Genomic DNA, 16,754 nt, shown 5'->3' on the forward strand with positions numbered 1-16,754 from the left:
AATGTCAGTCTTGTCCACTTACACACAAATTATGTACATATTGGATTTTAACATGTAAACATGTATATACTGTATAACTACCCACTTCATGTGTATGAAGTAATCTAATATAAATAATCCTATTAAATATCAATTTTTTGCACTATTTGCATTTGTTACAATCTTCTTCCAACTTGTTTGTACCTCTATTTCTATTTTTAGATTCTTGTTAATTGTTCTCTGCGTAACTACACTGGAAGTAAAAAAACAAGTCAAATTAAATCAGCCTTTATGTAATAACTTGAATCTGATTCTGAAAAGCAACAAAAGACATTGAAAAATCTTTGCAGTATCTTCTATAGAGTTTTTGGCATTGAGACAAATAGCAAAATATCGTCCGCATATAAAGCTCTTGAGTAACTATTATTTCCAGACTGATACCATAAATGTCAAAGTGAGTTCTAACCTCTGTATTTTTATGAACAAATAGTCATGTTGAGTCAGGATACCCATGACTGTTTGCTTTGACTCTAGAAGAAAATGGCATATAAGTCATTATTCCACGAGCTCCAAATCATTTATTTCTCTTGCGGAAAGCAGTACAATAGCTACACTATATCATCACATAGATTCAAAAATTACTTAAGTGACAGAAAACACTGTCCAGCACACTAGCATTGACTCCTTTAAGCATTACAAAAGGACATGCTCAAACTACCTAAAAAACATATGCTACATAAATCAATTTTAATTGATGAAATGAATAGGATGTGTAATCTGAAAAAAAACTAGAGGAAATAAAAACAGAAAGACTCTTTCTTTCAAGAGAAAAGAGGAGAAAATAATAGATTCCCAGTCACAGCTACATAGCTGATTACAACCCCCATACATTTGCAAAGTTTTGAAAAATAAGCATGGGCTTTAATTTTCCCAACAATCAATTAATCAATGAAACAATCAAAGGAAGATCAATGTTTATGTGCTTTAGAAAATACATACCGTTCATGTTTACATTTGATGACACACACATTGATGTGCCACGGAGTTGTTTTTTTTAATGTTATGTTATTATAATTAAGTTTGCATTGATATTATGTCTTTCCCCTATAGAACATGCCCTGATGAATGGTGTAAATGATGAAACAGTGATGGAAAACACTCAACATGGAGGACATAGCCATGCATGTAAAATGAAGTAGTGTTTGAAGAAGAGAAACAAGTGTGTATCCAGGAGGGCAGTTATGGGAGCTTTTTTTTTGGATCCATATTTACCCTTGTGTGTTTACTTCATCTTTTCTTTTTTCCTCTCAAGAGTTAAGAGTTAAGAAAAATAATATTTTGCTGAGGCAGATCCTTCATGGGGTGTTTTAAGGGCCTAATTACTTCATTAACTTCATTTAATAAAGGCCATTTGGTGTGACTTAACAAATTTATGTATTATATATTTTTCCAAGAATTAAGAAAAAAAAATCACCCAGTGTAGCCTTTTCAAGAGACAATCAAATTAATAAAATGTCCATCGCATTTTTTTTTTTTAATTAAAGATCAGTAAACCATACCTTTATTTCCAAATCATGCCTTTTGCAAAAAGGCAGTTGGGGTATACTGCTTATTCAGTAAACTGAAATTTTTAACATGCTCATGATGATGCCATAATGACCCTAAAGTCTAGTGTACAAGAATTTTAGTGTTATTCCTAATTAAAACATTTTAAGTAAAGTATGACCCACACCTTTAAGCATTTAAAGAAGACATTTACAACGATTAGTTCAAAGACATGACACCCATATCAAGCTTTATTGAAAAAAATTAAATCATGAGATGTGTCATTTTGAAAGAGCGAAAATAAAAATGAAAAAAGATTGCAACTGATTACAATTCCCAGACTTTAGGAAATGTATTTAAATAAATGTGTAATATTTTAAAAATGGTACATGGCTTATTTTTACCAAAATTGTAGATTATGGTTTATGTGTTATTTCTTTCATGAATATCGTTCTTCATAATGAAGGCAAACATTTCACTTTAGGATAAAGAAATAAAAATAAATTTTAACAGAAGGGGGACTTTAATATAGCTAAGTTTATATGTGTACTGACTATGTTCTGCCACCATAGCCGTTTCCCTCATGGGAGATACGGGGGAAGAAACAATACGGAAAGCGTGCAAAGGGAATGACATAGCTCTGCATATAAAATTAAGTAACCTTGTATGAAGTACATAAGCAGGTGAAAAGGAAAAGGGCAGTTATGGGAGCTTTTCTTGAACCATATATCTTACTCTGTGCCTGCCTTATTTTGTTTTTTCCCTTATTCACTACTTTATATTCGACATCTTCCTCTTTTCCAACATCTTGTAAATTATGGAGAAAGTTTCATCTTAATGAAATGCATAAGCCTGGTGATGTGGTTCTGGGTGGGCTATTTGAGGTCCACTACACCTCTGTCTTCCCTGAGCGGACATATATTTCAGAGCCACAACAGCCAATCTGCAAAGGGTGAGTTTCACACACACACACACACACACATTAAACATTGTGTATTGGTGAAAATTTGGCTGACTGCTCTGATTATTCATCATGTCAAAGAAAATGCCACTGTACCGAAATGCTGATGAGTTATGTACTTCTGACATTTATAGTGATACTTTTAAAGTACTAAGTATATTATATTGCTATAATGTGTAAATATAAGTTCAGTTTTTATATATACACTTACCCCTTTCCCACAATGCCTTGGTGCTTTTTAGTAGTTAATAGTCATATTTCTTGTGTTAGTTTTGACATTCTAGGGTTCAGACATGCCATGAGCATGGCCTTTGCTATTGAGGAGATCAACAAGAATTCCAATCTGCTACCTAATGTGACTCTGGGATACAGTCTTTATGATAACTGTGGTGCACTTGTTATTGGATTCAGTGGTTCATTATCTCTGGCAAGTGGTCGTCAGGAGCAGTTTCTGCTTCAGCAAAACTGTTTAGGGACCCCTCCGGTCCTGGGAATAGTGGGTGATTCCTACTCTACTTTTTCTATTGCTGCCTCCATTGTTCTAGGTTTATTCAGAATGCCCATTGTAAGTATCTTTTGTATTGTTGTATTTTCATATGAATTAATTACATCTTTAAAAGGTGTACATTGTTGACATTTCAAAATATTTTGGCTTGTTTGATTTGCATGAGATGGGTAACTTGAGTTTATACTGTGTGTTTCCTTGTAGGTAAGTTATTTTTCTACATGCCCCTGCCTGAGTGATCGGCAGCGGTTTCCATCTTTCTTTAGAACAATCCCAAGTGATTCTTTTCAGGTGAATAACTATTACCAGATTGAGCAAGATTTTAACAATTGTCCCTCATGATTCAAACCTTGTCTTTTCTCCTAATGGGATTATTTATATTTGATGCCATTGTGAAACATATGTGAATATGTGATTCATATAAATTACAAAATTTAAATTAATTGGACATGTCATTTTAAACAAAATTATTCATCTGTGCAATAATGCCTTCTCACCAATATACTTAGGTGCGTGCAATGATTCAGATTCTAAAACACTTTGGCTGGACTTGGGTAGGCCTGCTGGTCAGTGATGATGACTATGGACTCCATGTTGCCCGATCCTTTCAATCTGACCTGGCTCAGTCCGGTGGAGGTTGTTTGGCCTACGTAGAGGTTTTGCCCTGGGACAGTGACCCAGCTGAACTCAGGAGAATTGTACATTTGATGAAGACATCAACAGCTCGGGTGGTCATGGTGTTTGCACACGAGTTCCACATGTTTCATCTAATGGAAGAGGTTCAGTGTCTTGAATATAGCAACATTTTCACATCTGTGTTTATGAGAGTTAAAAAAGCCAGACAAAACAGTTGTTGTAGACAAATAAATATTTGCCAAAATGCTTGCTTTTCTATTTGGAACATATATTTTATTTAATGCATTACAAAGGTGGTGAGGCAGAATGTGATCGGCAGGCAGTGGATTACAGGTGAGTCGTTGACAGGAGCTGCTGTGCTCCACAAACCTTTCTTCATGCCATACCTGAATGGCACACTGGGCATTGCCATCCGTCGAGGAGAATTAACAGGGCTCAGGGAATTCCTTTTACAAATACGTCCTGACCAAAATGACAATAGCAACTATAGAAATAGCATGGTGAGAGTTTAATCTTCAAATATGATCTTAATCAAATAAAAATAATAAATAATGACTAATATATAATAACTTCTGCCAGTACTGACTTTATAATATGCTGTATTTCAGGTGAGGCAGTTTTGGGAATACACATTTCAGTGTAAATTTGATCCAGCAGATTTGGTGGAAGCTGGCGGAGCACTTTGCACTGGACAGGAAGATATTAACAATGTGGAGACTGAGTTTTTGGATTTTTCAACCCTTAGGCCTGAGTATAATATTTACAAAGCTGTCTATGCTCAGGCTTATGCACTTGATAAAATGCTGCATTGTCAACCAGGGAGAGGTCCATTCAGCGGGCACAGCTGTGCCACTTTGCAAACATTGGAGCCCTGGCAGGTGACACATCAATTAACACTCCACCTGATTATGTTTTTGAAAGGGATGCTACACCCTGAAATACTTGCTACAATTAGATTTGCAAGATTTGTTGTAAATCATTTAACAGTCTGATAAACATTTTCCTGATGGAGCCTTTTCTCACTCTTCATGTTTATTTTCATTTCCGTCATCCATTTGTAGCTTGTACATTATTTGCAACAGGTCAACTTCACTACATCGTTTGGTGATCAAGTGTCATTTGATGAGAATGGTGATGCCCTACCCATCTATGACATTGTCAACTGGCATTGGCTTCCGGATGGAAAAACTATAATCCAGAATGTGGGTGAGGTGAAAAGGTTGGAATCCAAAGGTGAAGAACTTACAATTGATGAAGACAAAATCTTCTGGAACTTTGAATCAAACAAGGTTATTTCTGCTTTATCAGAACATGTTTTTGTATTTTAACAGAAAAAGTGTATTATAATATAGTTAGAGATTTGTTTGTCTCTCTCAAGACACCCCCATCAGTGTGCAGTGAGAGCTGTCCTCCAGGTACCCGCATGGCCAGAAAAAAAGGGGAACCCATTTGTTGTTTTGATTGCATCCCTTGTTCTGAGGGAAAGATAAGTAATCAAACTAGTAAGTGTTCATGTTCAATGTTTTAATTACACACTAAGGTAACTATATACTATACAACAACAATACACCTCAAAATATTCTTCTTGTTTTCAGATACCATGGATTGCACTAGCTGTCCAGAGGATCTCTGGTCCAGCCCCCAACGTGACCACTGCGTTCCTAAAAAAACAGAGTTCCTCTCCTACCATGAGCCTCTCGGCATTTGCTTGACAACCACTTCGTTGCTGTGTACATGTATCTGTGTTGTTGTGTTGGGCATTTTTACCTATCATCGCCACACACCGATCGTACGCGCCAACAATTCAGAACTGAGTTTCCTGCTCCTGGTATCACTGAAACTATGTTTCCTGTGTTCACTGCTGTTTATCGGTCGTCCCAGACTGTGGACATGCCAGCTGAGACATGCAGCATTTGGGATCAGCTTTGTGCTTTGTGTCTCTTGTATTTTGGTAAAAACTATGGTGGTTCTGGCTGTGTTTAAGGCCTCCAAGCCAGGAGGTGAAGACATTCTGAAGTGGTTTGGTGCTATGCAGCAGAGAGGGACAGTCATGGTTCTCACTTCCATTCAGGCAGCAATCTGCACTGCCTGGATTGTGTCTTCCTCACCGGCTCCTCATAAAAACACTCAATATTACAATGATAAGATTATTTATGAGTGTGTAGTTGGGTCAACAGTTGGTTTTGCAGTGTTACTGGGTTACATTGGTTTACTGGCTATTCTTAGCTTCCTGTTAGCTTTTCTGGCAAGGAATCTTCCAGATAATTTCAATGAGGCCAAACTCATCACTTTCAGCATGCTGATCTTCTGTGCTGTGTGGGTGGCCTTTGTCCCTGCTTATGTTAACTCTCCAGGTAAATACGCAGATGCAGTGGAGGTATTTGCCATCCTGGCCTCCAGCTTTGGCCTCTTGGTAGCACTGTTTGGACCCAAATGTTACATAATCCTTCTGCGACCAGAGAAAAATTCGAAGAAAGCAATCATGGGTCGAGGAACCACCAACTCATAAAAGCAGCAGTTACAGTAAAATAATCAACTAGTCTTAACCAATTTGTATTAATTAAGTAGAGATCTGCCTTTGAAATGACAGGACCTTTATCAGATAAACAACTTGCTTTTTAGTTTCAGGAATTCTTTTTATTGTGAAGAATATATTTTGTAAAAACTGGAAGCTGAAAGAAATCTTTGTGAATAACAGTTTAGCTACCTTTTGTGTCACTGTTTTTCTTGTTCAGACTTTATACTCTGTCTCCCAAAAGAAAAAGGAAAAAAAAAAAAAGAATGAGTGCCTAGTAGTGGTACTCAATTTTGTCTGTATTAACATAGAGATACTTGGTGGTCCAAGTGTTAAAGTCAGTAGTTTCCACTGTGTTTCATGTTGGGATTAATCAGGCTGAATAATTACACCAACATTTGGTGGCAAGGAAAAATTCCCTTTTAACAGGAAGAAATTTTGAGGAGGACCCAGCTCACAAGGGACAACTATCCTGCTGATAGTTGGCCGGGTAAAGGAGGGGAGGAAGAGGTAGACAGGACAGGGAGGATGAAAGAGAGAGAGAGAGAGAGAGAGAGAGAGAGACATACATGCAATTAGCATCAAACATTACAAAAGACAAACATGACAGGTTGTTTTAATTAGGATGCTGAAAACTATGTATTGCATTTATTTGTTTTGTAGTGGAGCTGTCGTTCAAGTTAATTATACTAGCACTACATAGAAGAACGACACAGGCAGATGTTGACAGTAGACACTGGGTTTGTCAGAGGGAAAGATCCAGGTCAGCATGTAGATCTGGACAGAGAGAGAGAGAGAGAGGGAGGGAGAGAGCCCTACACACTTTGTTAAAGGCTAACTATACGCTTTACTAAACAGAATGGTTTTAAGTCTGGTCTTAAAGGTGGTGGTGGTGTCTGCCTCTTGAACCCAGATTGACAGCTGGTTCCACAGTAGGGGTGCCTGATATCTAAAGGCTCGTCCTCACGTTCTAATTTTATGAATTCTGGGAACTACAAGTATACCTGCACTCAGTGATGTGAGTGTTTTATTGGGAATATATGGGACTATTAGATCCTGCAAGTATAGTGGAGCTAGTCCATTTAGGGCCTTATATGCAAGTAGGAGAATTTTAAAGTCTGTTCTGAATTTTACCGGAAGCCAGCGAAGGGAAGCTAAGATGGGGGAGATATGATCCCTTTTGCTAATTCTTGTCAAAACTCCAGCTGCAGGTTGGATCAGCTGCAGAATATTAATGGAGTAATTTGGACATCCTGATAATAATGAGTTACAGTAGTCCAGCCTAGAAGTAACAAAAGCATTCAGCATCATTCTGAGAGAGGATGCTCCTAATCTTAGCAATATTAGTAGTACTAGTACTGAGATGTTAATGACCTCAGTTTTGTCTGAGTTTCATAACAAAAAATTGGAGGTCATCCAGTCCTTTATGTACTGAAGACATGCCTGAAGTCTGACTAACGGCTTTATTTCTTCAGGCTTTATGGATAAGTACAGCTGGGTATCATCAGCATAACAATGAAAGCTTATGCCACTGAATAATATTTCCTAGAGGGAGCATGTAATATCACAGTGTGGACAATGACTGATCTACACACTGCTTTTGTACAGTCTGATGGCAGCAGGTACCAAAGAGTACCTGAAGTGTTCTATTTTGCACCTTTGTGGTCTGGTAACTGAATGACTTGGCATTCTGTCACAGCTCATTGTAGAGGAGCTGAGAGAAGTTATTAACCATGGAGCTGCCCCCCTTATCAGCTGGCAGTGTTAATGCCACCACTGCTACTGCAGACTGGCAGAAGGTCTTCAGGAGCCCACACACAAAAGGATCTTAGGCTCCTTAGTCTTCTCTGTCACTTCCTGAAGAGGATTTTGGGGTTGTGAGAGCAGTCCAATTTTTTGTTGATTTGGAGTCCAAGGTATGATTTCACCTGCCCCACTGTGACGTGACTTCGTATTCTTCTTGCAGTCCACCTTAAGCTTATCGGTCTTGCTGATATTAAAGGACACCATTAGCTCTGTCCATTGTGGTTTTGAACTTTTTCATCACTGCCTGACCAACTCCAGACCTTTTTTTGCATAATTTGCCATGGACTAACTAACGAATAGGCCACACCTGAAGGTTGCAACTGCTTATTAGCCATTTTCCCATCATTTATGAACCACCATCTCCAAATCCTAAATGGTTAATGCCACACTTTTGTCAAACCCCTAGAATTAAAACTGAAAGTCTTCACTCACATTTTGGATGTTTCATTCCAAATTCAATTTTATGGCATACAACAACCAAATGCGAAAAAATTTAGAATTGTCAAGTGGGTACTGAGGAGAAATATCAAATGAAGGAACTGAGATGTGTAAACATCATGACAATGCAAAATGTGTTAACACCTTCTTCCCTTATGTTATCACTTTCATAAAGAGTTAAGTTAGTCATATACTGTCAATCCTGCCCACTTACACACAAATTATGTAGGTTAAATACATATTGGGTTTTAACATGTAGACATGTATATACTGTATAACCACCCACTTCATGTGTATGAAGTAATCTAATATAAATAATCCTATTAAATATCAATTTTTTGCACTATTTGCATTTGTTACAATCTTCTTCCAACTTGTTTGTACCTCTATTTCTATTTTTAGATTCTTGTTAATTGTTCTCTGCGTAACTACACTGGAAGTAAAACAACAAGTCAAATTAAATCAATAACTTGAATCTGATTCTGAAAAGCAGCAAAAGACATTGAAAAATCTTTGCAGTATCATCTATAGAGTTTTTGGCATTGAGACAAATAGCAAAATATCGTCCGCATATAAAGCTCTTGAGTAACTATTATTCCCAGACTGATACCATAAATGTCAAAGTGAGTTCTAACCTCTGTATTTTTATGAACAAATAGTCATGTTGAGTCAGGATACCCATGGCTGTTTGCTTTGACTCTAGAAGAAAATGGCGTATAAGTCATTATTCCACTAGCTCCAAATCATTTATTTCTCTTGCGGAAAGCAGTACCATAGCTACACTATATCATCACATAGATTCAAAAATTACTTAAGTGACAGAAAAACTGTCCAGCACACTAGCATCCACTCCTATAAGCATTACAAAAGGGCATGCTCAAACTGTCCAAAAAACATACAACAAATTTAAATGATGAAATGAATAGGGTATGTAATCCTATATTATGCATTATGAAATGCATAAGCCTGGTGATGTGGTTCTGGACATTTGCAAACTTTCAAAAAATAAGCATGGGCTTTAATTTTCCCAAAAGGCAAAAAAAGGAAGATCACTGTTTATGTGCTTTACAAAATACATTTGATGACACACGTATTGATGTGCCACAGAGTTTTTTTATGTTATGTTATTATAATTAAGTTTGCATTGATATTATGTCTTTCCCCTATAGAACATGCCCTGATGAATGGTGTAAATGATGAAACAGTGATGGAAAACACTCAACATGGAGGACATAGCCATGCATGTAAAATGAAGTAGTGTTTGAAGAAGAGAAACAAGTGTGTATCCAGGAGGGCAGTTATGGGAGCTTTATTTGGATCCATATTAACCTCATTTAATAAAGGCCATTTGGTGTGACTTAACAAATTTATGTATTATATATTTTTCCAAGAATTAAGGAAAAAAAATCACCCAGTGTAGCCTTTTCAAAAGACAATCAAATTAATATAATATAATATAATTTTTTTTTTTTTAATTAAAGATCAGTAAACCATACCTTTATTTCCAAATCATGCCTTTTGGAAAAAGGCAATTGGGGTATACTGCTTATTCAGTAAACTGAAATTTTTAACATGCTCATGATGATGCCATAAGGACTCTAAAGTCTAGTGTACAAGAATTTTAGTGTCATTCCTGGTTAAAACATTTTAAGTACAGTATGATCCACACCTTTAAGCATCAAAAGAAGACTTTTTCAATTAGGCCAAAGACATGACACCTATATTAAGTTTTATTGAGAAAATTAAATCATGAGATGTGTCATGTTGAAAGAGTGAAAATAAAAATGAAAAAAGATTACAACTGATTACAATTCCCAGACCTTACGAAATGTATTTAAATAAATGTGTAATATTTTAAATATGGTACATGACTTATTTTTACCAAAATTGTAGATTATGGTTTATGTGTTATTTCTTTCGTGAATATCATTCTTCATAATGAAGGCAAACATTTCACTTTAGGATAAAGAAAAAAACATAAATTTTAACTGAAGGGGGACTTTAATATAGCTAAGTTTATATGTGTACTGGCTGTGTTCTGCCACCATAGCCCTTACCCTCATGGGAGATGTGAAACAATACGGAAAGCGTGCAAGGGGAATGACATAGCCCTGCATATAAAATTAAGTAGCCTTGTATGAAGTACATAAGCAGGTGAAAAGGAAAAGGGCAGTTATGGGAGCTTTTCTTGAACCATATATCTTACTCTGTGCCTACCATATCTTGTTTTTTCCCTTATTCACTACTTTATATTCGACATCTTCCTCTTTTCCAACATCTTGTAAATTATGGAGAAAGTTTCATCTTAATGAAATGCATAAGCCTGGTGATGTGGTTCTGGGTGGGCTATTTGAGGTCCACTACACCTCTGTCTTTCCTGAGCGGACATATATTTCAGAGCCACAACAGCCAATCTGCAAAGGGTGAGTTCCACATACATTAAACATTGTGTATTGGTGAAAATTTGGCTGACTGCTTAGATTATTCATCATGTCGAAGAAAATGTCACTGTATCGAAATGCTGATGAGTTATGTACTTCTGACATTTATAGTGATACTTTTAAAGTACTAAGTATAATATATTGCTGTAATGTGTAAATAAAGTTCAGTTTTTATATATACACTTACCCCTTTCCCACAATGCCTTGGTGCTTTTAGTAGTTGATAGTGATATTTTTTGTGTTAGTTTTGATATTCTAGGGTTCAGACATGCCATGACCATGGCCTTTGCTATCGAGGAGATCAACAAGAATTCCAATCTGCTACCTAATGTGACTCTGGGATACAGTCTTTATGATAACTGTGGTGCACTTGTTATTGGATTCAGTGGTGCATTATCACTGGCAAGTGGCCACGAGGAGCAGTTTCTGCACCATCAAAACTGTTTGGGTACCCCTCCAGTCCTGGGGATTGTGGGTGATCACTATTCAACATTTTCTATTGCCGCCTCCAATGTTCTAGGTTTATACAGAATGCCCATTGTAAGTTCCTTGTCTTTAATATGTTGCACTGTTGCCTTGTTATAATGTCATATAATGTCAGTCATATTTGAATTACCTTTATTTTTGAAAGTGATATATTGTTAATCTAATTTGCATGAGATTAGTAAACTGTGTACATATGTTTCTTCATAGGTGAGTTATTTTGCCACATGTTCCTGCCTGAGTGATCGGGAACGGTTTCCATCCTTCTTTAGAACAATACCAAGTGATGCTTTTCAGGTGAAAACAAAATTAAAATCAAAATGAAATGCTGCAACAAAATGTAAATATATGTGTGTGTGTTTATAGTAAAGGTTAAATATATATGCTGTATATATTTAACTTTTACAATTTACACTAATTTAAGTTAGTTATATATGTCACATAATACACTTATCTGTGCAATAATCCTTTCACACCAATATATCTACTTAGGTGCATGCTATGATTCAGATTCTAAAACACTTTGGATGGACTTGGGTAGGCCTGCTGGTCAGTGATGATGACTACGGACTCCATGTTTCCCAGTCCTTCCAGTCTGACCTGCTTCAGTCTGGTGGAGGTTGTTTGGCCTATTTAAAGGTATTGCCCTGGGACAGTGACCCAGCTGAACTCAGGAGGATTGTACATTTGATGAAGACATCAACAGCTCATGTGGTCATGGTGTTTGCACATGAAATACACATGATTCAACTAATGGAAGAGGTTAGAATTAAAATGTGATATCATTTTGAAATCAATAATCAATGACAAAGGGAATTTTACAACAAACCAAAGTTTGTTGTATAAGCATCCATTATGTAATTTTAGAATGCCCAAGTCACTAATTTTGAATGAAAAAAAACAGCTGTGCTTATGTATCTCAATTTATACTAAGTCATCCTTTTTTAAAATTATTATTATTATTGCATTCACTTATTTTACATTACATATTTTCAATTAATTGAAATTACTTTGTCGAAATCTGGTATCACTTTGACGTTAAGGAAGATTTTTTGGAATTTCTTGTCAAAAATAAAGCGAAATTATACTGACACTGATTCCATTGATAAAAGCAATGAAAGGGGAAAACATCCAAGAGGGTGCATACTTTTTACAGGCACTATATTTTTGAGACTGTTGTCTCATCTGTGTGTTTAAATATCTGGCTCACTGACTTGAGTCACAGTGCTTATCACAGTGCACAAATCTCATTGGCTGAATACCATCACGTGAAATGATTTACAACACATGCAGTTGGTCTGTGAGTATACTTGGCTACTGGGGCAGTAAATTCTCAGTAATTTCTCAGTTATGGGTTGCTATGTTGATGCTATGTTCAGGTGGTGAGGCAGAATGTGACAGGCCTGCAGTGGATAGTAAGTGAAGCCTTAACAACAGCCACTGTGCTCCAAACACCTCACCTCATGCCGTACCTGGGTGGCACACTGGGTATCGCCATCCGTCGAGGAGAAATACCAGGCCTCAGGAAATTCCTCTCAAATATACGTCCTGACCAAAATGTCAACTATGGAAATAGCATGGTAAAAGTTTAACATTACCATTTGATCTACAAATTATGAGAATAATATATGTAAATTTATGTTAATGCAAACTCTAATATATTTCAGGTGAGGCAGTTTTGGGAATACACGTTTCAGTGTAAATTTGATCCGGCAGATTTGCCAGAAGCTGGTGGAGCATTTTGCACTGGACAGGAAGATATTGAAAAATTGGAGACTGAGTTTTTGGATATTTCTAACCTTAGGCCTGAATACAATGTTTACAAAGCTGTGTATGCTCTTGCTTATGCACTAAATGACATGCTGCAGTGCGAGCCAGTAAGAGGTCCTTTCATGAGGCACAGCTGTGCCACTTTGCAAACACTGGAGCCATGGCAGGTGAGCTATCAATTGATGCTCCACCTGTTTATATGGGGTGTAAATATGTTTAAACATAAATGTTTGTACATAAATAATAAATAATTTTGCTTATTTTTGTTTGACAGAGTCAAATACACTCTATCTTTAATTATTTCTGTCATCTATATGAAGGTGGTATATTATTTGCAATAGGTCAACTACACAATACAACATTCGGTGATCAAGTGTCATTTGATGAGAATTGTGATGCCTTTCACGTGTACTATGCAATTTGATCACTGAAATAAGTACTGCTGTGTCATATATAATTGTTTCTTAATCTGTCCTCTTTGGTTTTTCTCTATTTGTTATTCTGATATTCATATATAGCTAGTTTATTACTTGGAAAAGGTCAACTTTACCACATCATTTGGTGATCAAGTGTCATTTGATGAGAATGGTGATGCCTTACCAATATATGATATTATGAACTGGCTGTGGCTCCCTGATGGAACAACTAAACTTCAGAATGTGGGTGAAGTTAAGAAATCAGCCATCAAAGGTGAAGAACTCACAATTGATGAAGATAAAATCTTCTGGAACTTTGAAGCAAGCAAGGTTATTTTTGCTTTTTCTGACATCTTAAATTATAGACTGGCAGTGGACAGTAATAGAGAGTGACAGCTTAATTTTTATCCTTACAGCCACCCCGGTCAGTGTGCAGTGAGAGCTGTCCACCAGGTACCCGTGTGGCCAGAAAGAAAGGGGAACCTGTGTGCTGCTTTGACTGCATCCCTTGTTCTGAGGGAAAGATCAGCAATGACACTGGTTGGTATTGAACATTGCAGTTTAGAAATAAAACATAAATGTGTATCTCAAGAATATTGCTCTTTTCATAGACTCCATGGAGTGCACCAGTTGTCCAGAGGACTTCTGGCCCAGTCTCCAGCGTGACCACTGTGTTCCTAAGGAAACAGAATTTCTCTCCTACCATGAACCTCTGGGTATCTGCTTGACAACCACCTCATTGTTGGGCACATGTATCTGTGCTGTTGTCCTGGGCATTTTCATCTATCATCACAGAACACCTATAGTACGTGCCAACAATTCAGAGCTGAGTTTCTTGCTTTTGGTGTCTCTTAAACTATGCTTCCTTTGCTCATTGCTGTTTATTGGCCACCCAAGGCTATGGACATGCCAGCTGAGACATGCAGCATTTGGGATCAGCTTTGTGCTTTCTGTCTCATGTATTCTGGTAAAAACTATGGTGGTTCTGGCTGTGTTCAAGGCCTCCAAGCCAGGAGGTGGAGCCATTCTTAAGTGGTTTGGTGCTATGCAGCAGAGAGGGACAGTTTTAGCTCTTACTTGTGCTCAGGCAGCAATCTGCACTTCTTGGATTGTATTTGCCTCCCCAGTTCCTCATAAAAACACTCAATACCACAATGATAAGATTGTTTATGAGTGTGCAATTGGGTCCACAGTTGGTTTTGCAGTGTTACTGGGTTACATTGGCTTACTGGCTATTCTTAGCTTTGTGTTAGCATTTCTAGCAAGGAACCTTCCAGACAACTTCAATGAGGCCAAACTCATCACTTTCAGCATGCTGATCTTCTGTGCTGTGTGGGTGGCCTTTGTCCCTGCTTACATCAACTCTCCAGGTAAATATGCAGATGCAGTGGAGGTATTTGCCATCCTGGCCTCCAGTTTTGGCCTCTTGATAGCATTGTTTATACCCAAATGTTACATAATCCTGCTGAGACCAGAGAGGAACACAAAGAAAGCGATTATGGGTCGAGACATAAAAAAATCATAGAATTAGCACAGACACAGATTGTATTTTGCAATCAACAGTGATCATCACAAGAGAAAACTTAATGAAATTGTATACAAAAATTGTGTTACAATATCTCTCCAAGTTGGAGTTGTCAATTTTTATTTTTTTTTTTGGTCCATTTGTGTGTTATGACATGACATCTGGGTAAAATGAATGCAGCAAAATATAGGGAAGTCCTGGAAGATAATCTGATTCAATCTGCAAGAGAACTTCGACTTGGGAGAAAATGGTGGCAGGCAAAAGCTGGAACCTGGATTGAAAATGCATGTATATCCAATTAATTTAACTGAATAATTAATTTAACTGAATTTGACTTCAACACATCTTACTGAGTTAAATAAACCATAAATGTTGCTGCATTGTGTTGGTCGAAAAGATATCCAAGTTATTGTTGAAAACTACAGAGATTGGGTTATTTTTAACCTTGCATCTTAATTGGGTGTTGCCACTACAAAGTACTTCTGCAAGAGGACACAGATCATTTACCTTTTCTTTCTCCCCAATATTCCCCAATGCCCAGACAGTGTCCATGCATTATAGTTCTACTGGTCTTGCTATCAGTCTTATCCATTGCACAGGAAGTAATGCTTGGTTAGCTAAATTGAATGTTACTAGTTTCTTTAAAGTAACCAAAACCCAGATTTTTTGGAGTGTTTGACTGTTTGTCTTAACTTTGGGTACAAGAGCAAGACCAAAATGTTCAGTTCCTTTGCAGAAACTGTGTTAGGTCTTAATCAATACATACAACCTTATTTATGTCACACTCTAGATGACTCCCTCGCTTTCACACCACCATCCTCACCCATCACATGGTCTTGCCACTCTCACATGAACTTTTCGATAATTTGGTATCCCCTTTTCTCTAAGAAAGCAACATGACCCAGCATATCTCTCACATTTCTCAGCATTCCCTTAACTGTCATCTCCTTTCAGTCTGCCCTTACAACTGAGAAGCTCCAAAGTATCACTATACATTTCCAACTACCTCCTCACCATTAGATGCTCCATTACTAGCTCCTCTCCCAGCTTGGTCCCTTAAATTACAAAATCCTCACCATCATCAAGGTTTTTCCTTTTCTTCGCACATGCAGTTATTGGTGCCACTTTTCTTTCCCTTAATGAACACATTGCTCTGGATGATGCTGAATGACCGTGGCATCATTGCTTCTTCGTCTTCTCTTTTCTACAATTGCCACATTACCCAACCGCCTCGCATTCAGATATACTCTGACGCAGGGCTCACCTTTGGATTTGGTAGTTACAGCAGTGTAAGGCAGTTCACCTTCATTTTATCACCCAAATGTCACTCTTCATCATTCTACCACTCTTTACGAATTAAACCTTTTGTCATACTCTGGTCACCATCCATCCTATTCATGCATGTTTCTAACCAAACCATCAACATTCTTGATTACTGACGGTCACAGGCTTACTATGGCTACATGGTGTGATATTTGTTGTTGAAATGAAGTTATTATAACTTAAATTCTACATCTTCGTCCCTCCATCCCTTACCCTTCACAACTCTATATCTGTCATTCCAGTCAACTAATTTGTATATATAAACACTGTGGTCTTTGTTAGTGAAGATGTATATTGGGGTCTTTGTGAATAAAAGATAACAGATAAACCTCATAACTTTTTGATGGATCTGCAAACTGTACACATAGGAAAAGAAAATATTATAAACCCCCTGATATCAATATTGCATGA

The 16,754-nt window shown here is 37.2% G+C and overlaps 2 protein-coding genes across 2 annotated transcripts; both read left to right on the forward strand.

The window, feature by feature from the left end:
• The first annotated feature begins 2,228 nt into the window (after positions 1–2,228).
• On the forward strand, positions 2,229–6,309 carry LOC124059201 (extracellular calcium-sensing receptor-like). Its single transcript, XM_046389026.1, has 9 exons — positions 2,229–2,476; positions 2,756–3,050; positions 3,195–3,281; positions 3,500–3,769; positions 3,920–4,126; positions 4,235–4,504; positions 4,688–4,915; positions 5,005–5,128; positions 5,222–6,309. Exons 1-9 carry the CDS (start codon positions 2,229–2,231, stop codon positions 6,133–6,135), a joined length of 2,643 nt encoding a protein of 880 aa, XP_046244982.1. The 3' UTR covers positions 6,136–6,309.
• Positions 6,310–13,706: 7,397 nt separating this feature from the next.
• On the forward strand, positions 13,707–15,125 carry LOC124059393 (vomeronasal type-2 receptor 26-like). The gene has a single exon (XM_046389337.1). It carries the CDS (start codon positions 14,112–14,114, stop codon positions 15,018–15,020), a length of 909 nt encoding a protein of 302 aa, XP_046245293.1. The 5' UTR covers positions 13,707–14,111; the 3' UTR covers positions 15,021–15,125.
• Positions 15,126–16,754: the final 1,629 nt, after the last annotated feature.

Source organism: Scatophagus argus, chromosome 5 (assembly GCF_020382885.2).
Source record: "Scatophagus argus isolate fScaArg1 chromosome 5, fScaArg1.pri, whole genome shotgun sequence".
Taxonomy (NCBI): Eukaryota; Metazoa; Chordata; class Actinopteri; family Scatophagidae; genus Scatophagus; species Scatophagus argus.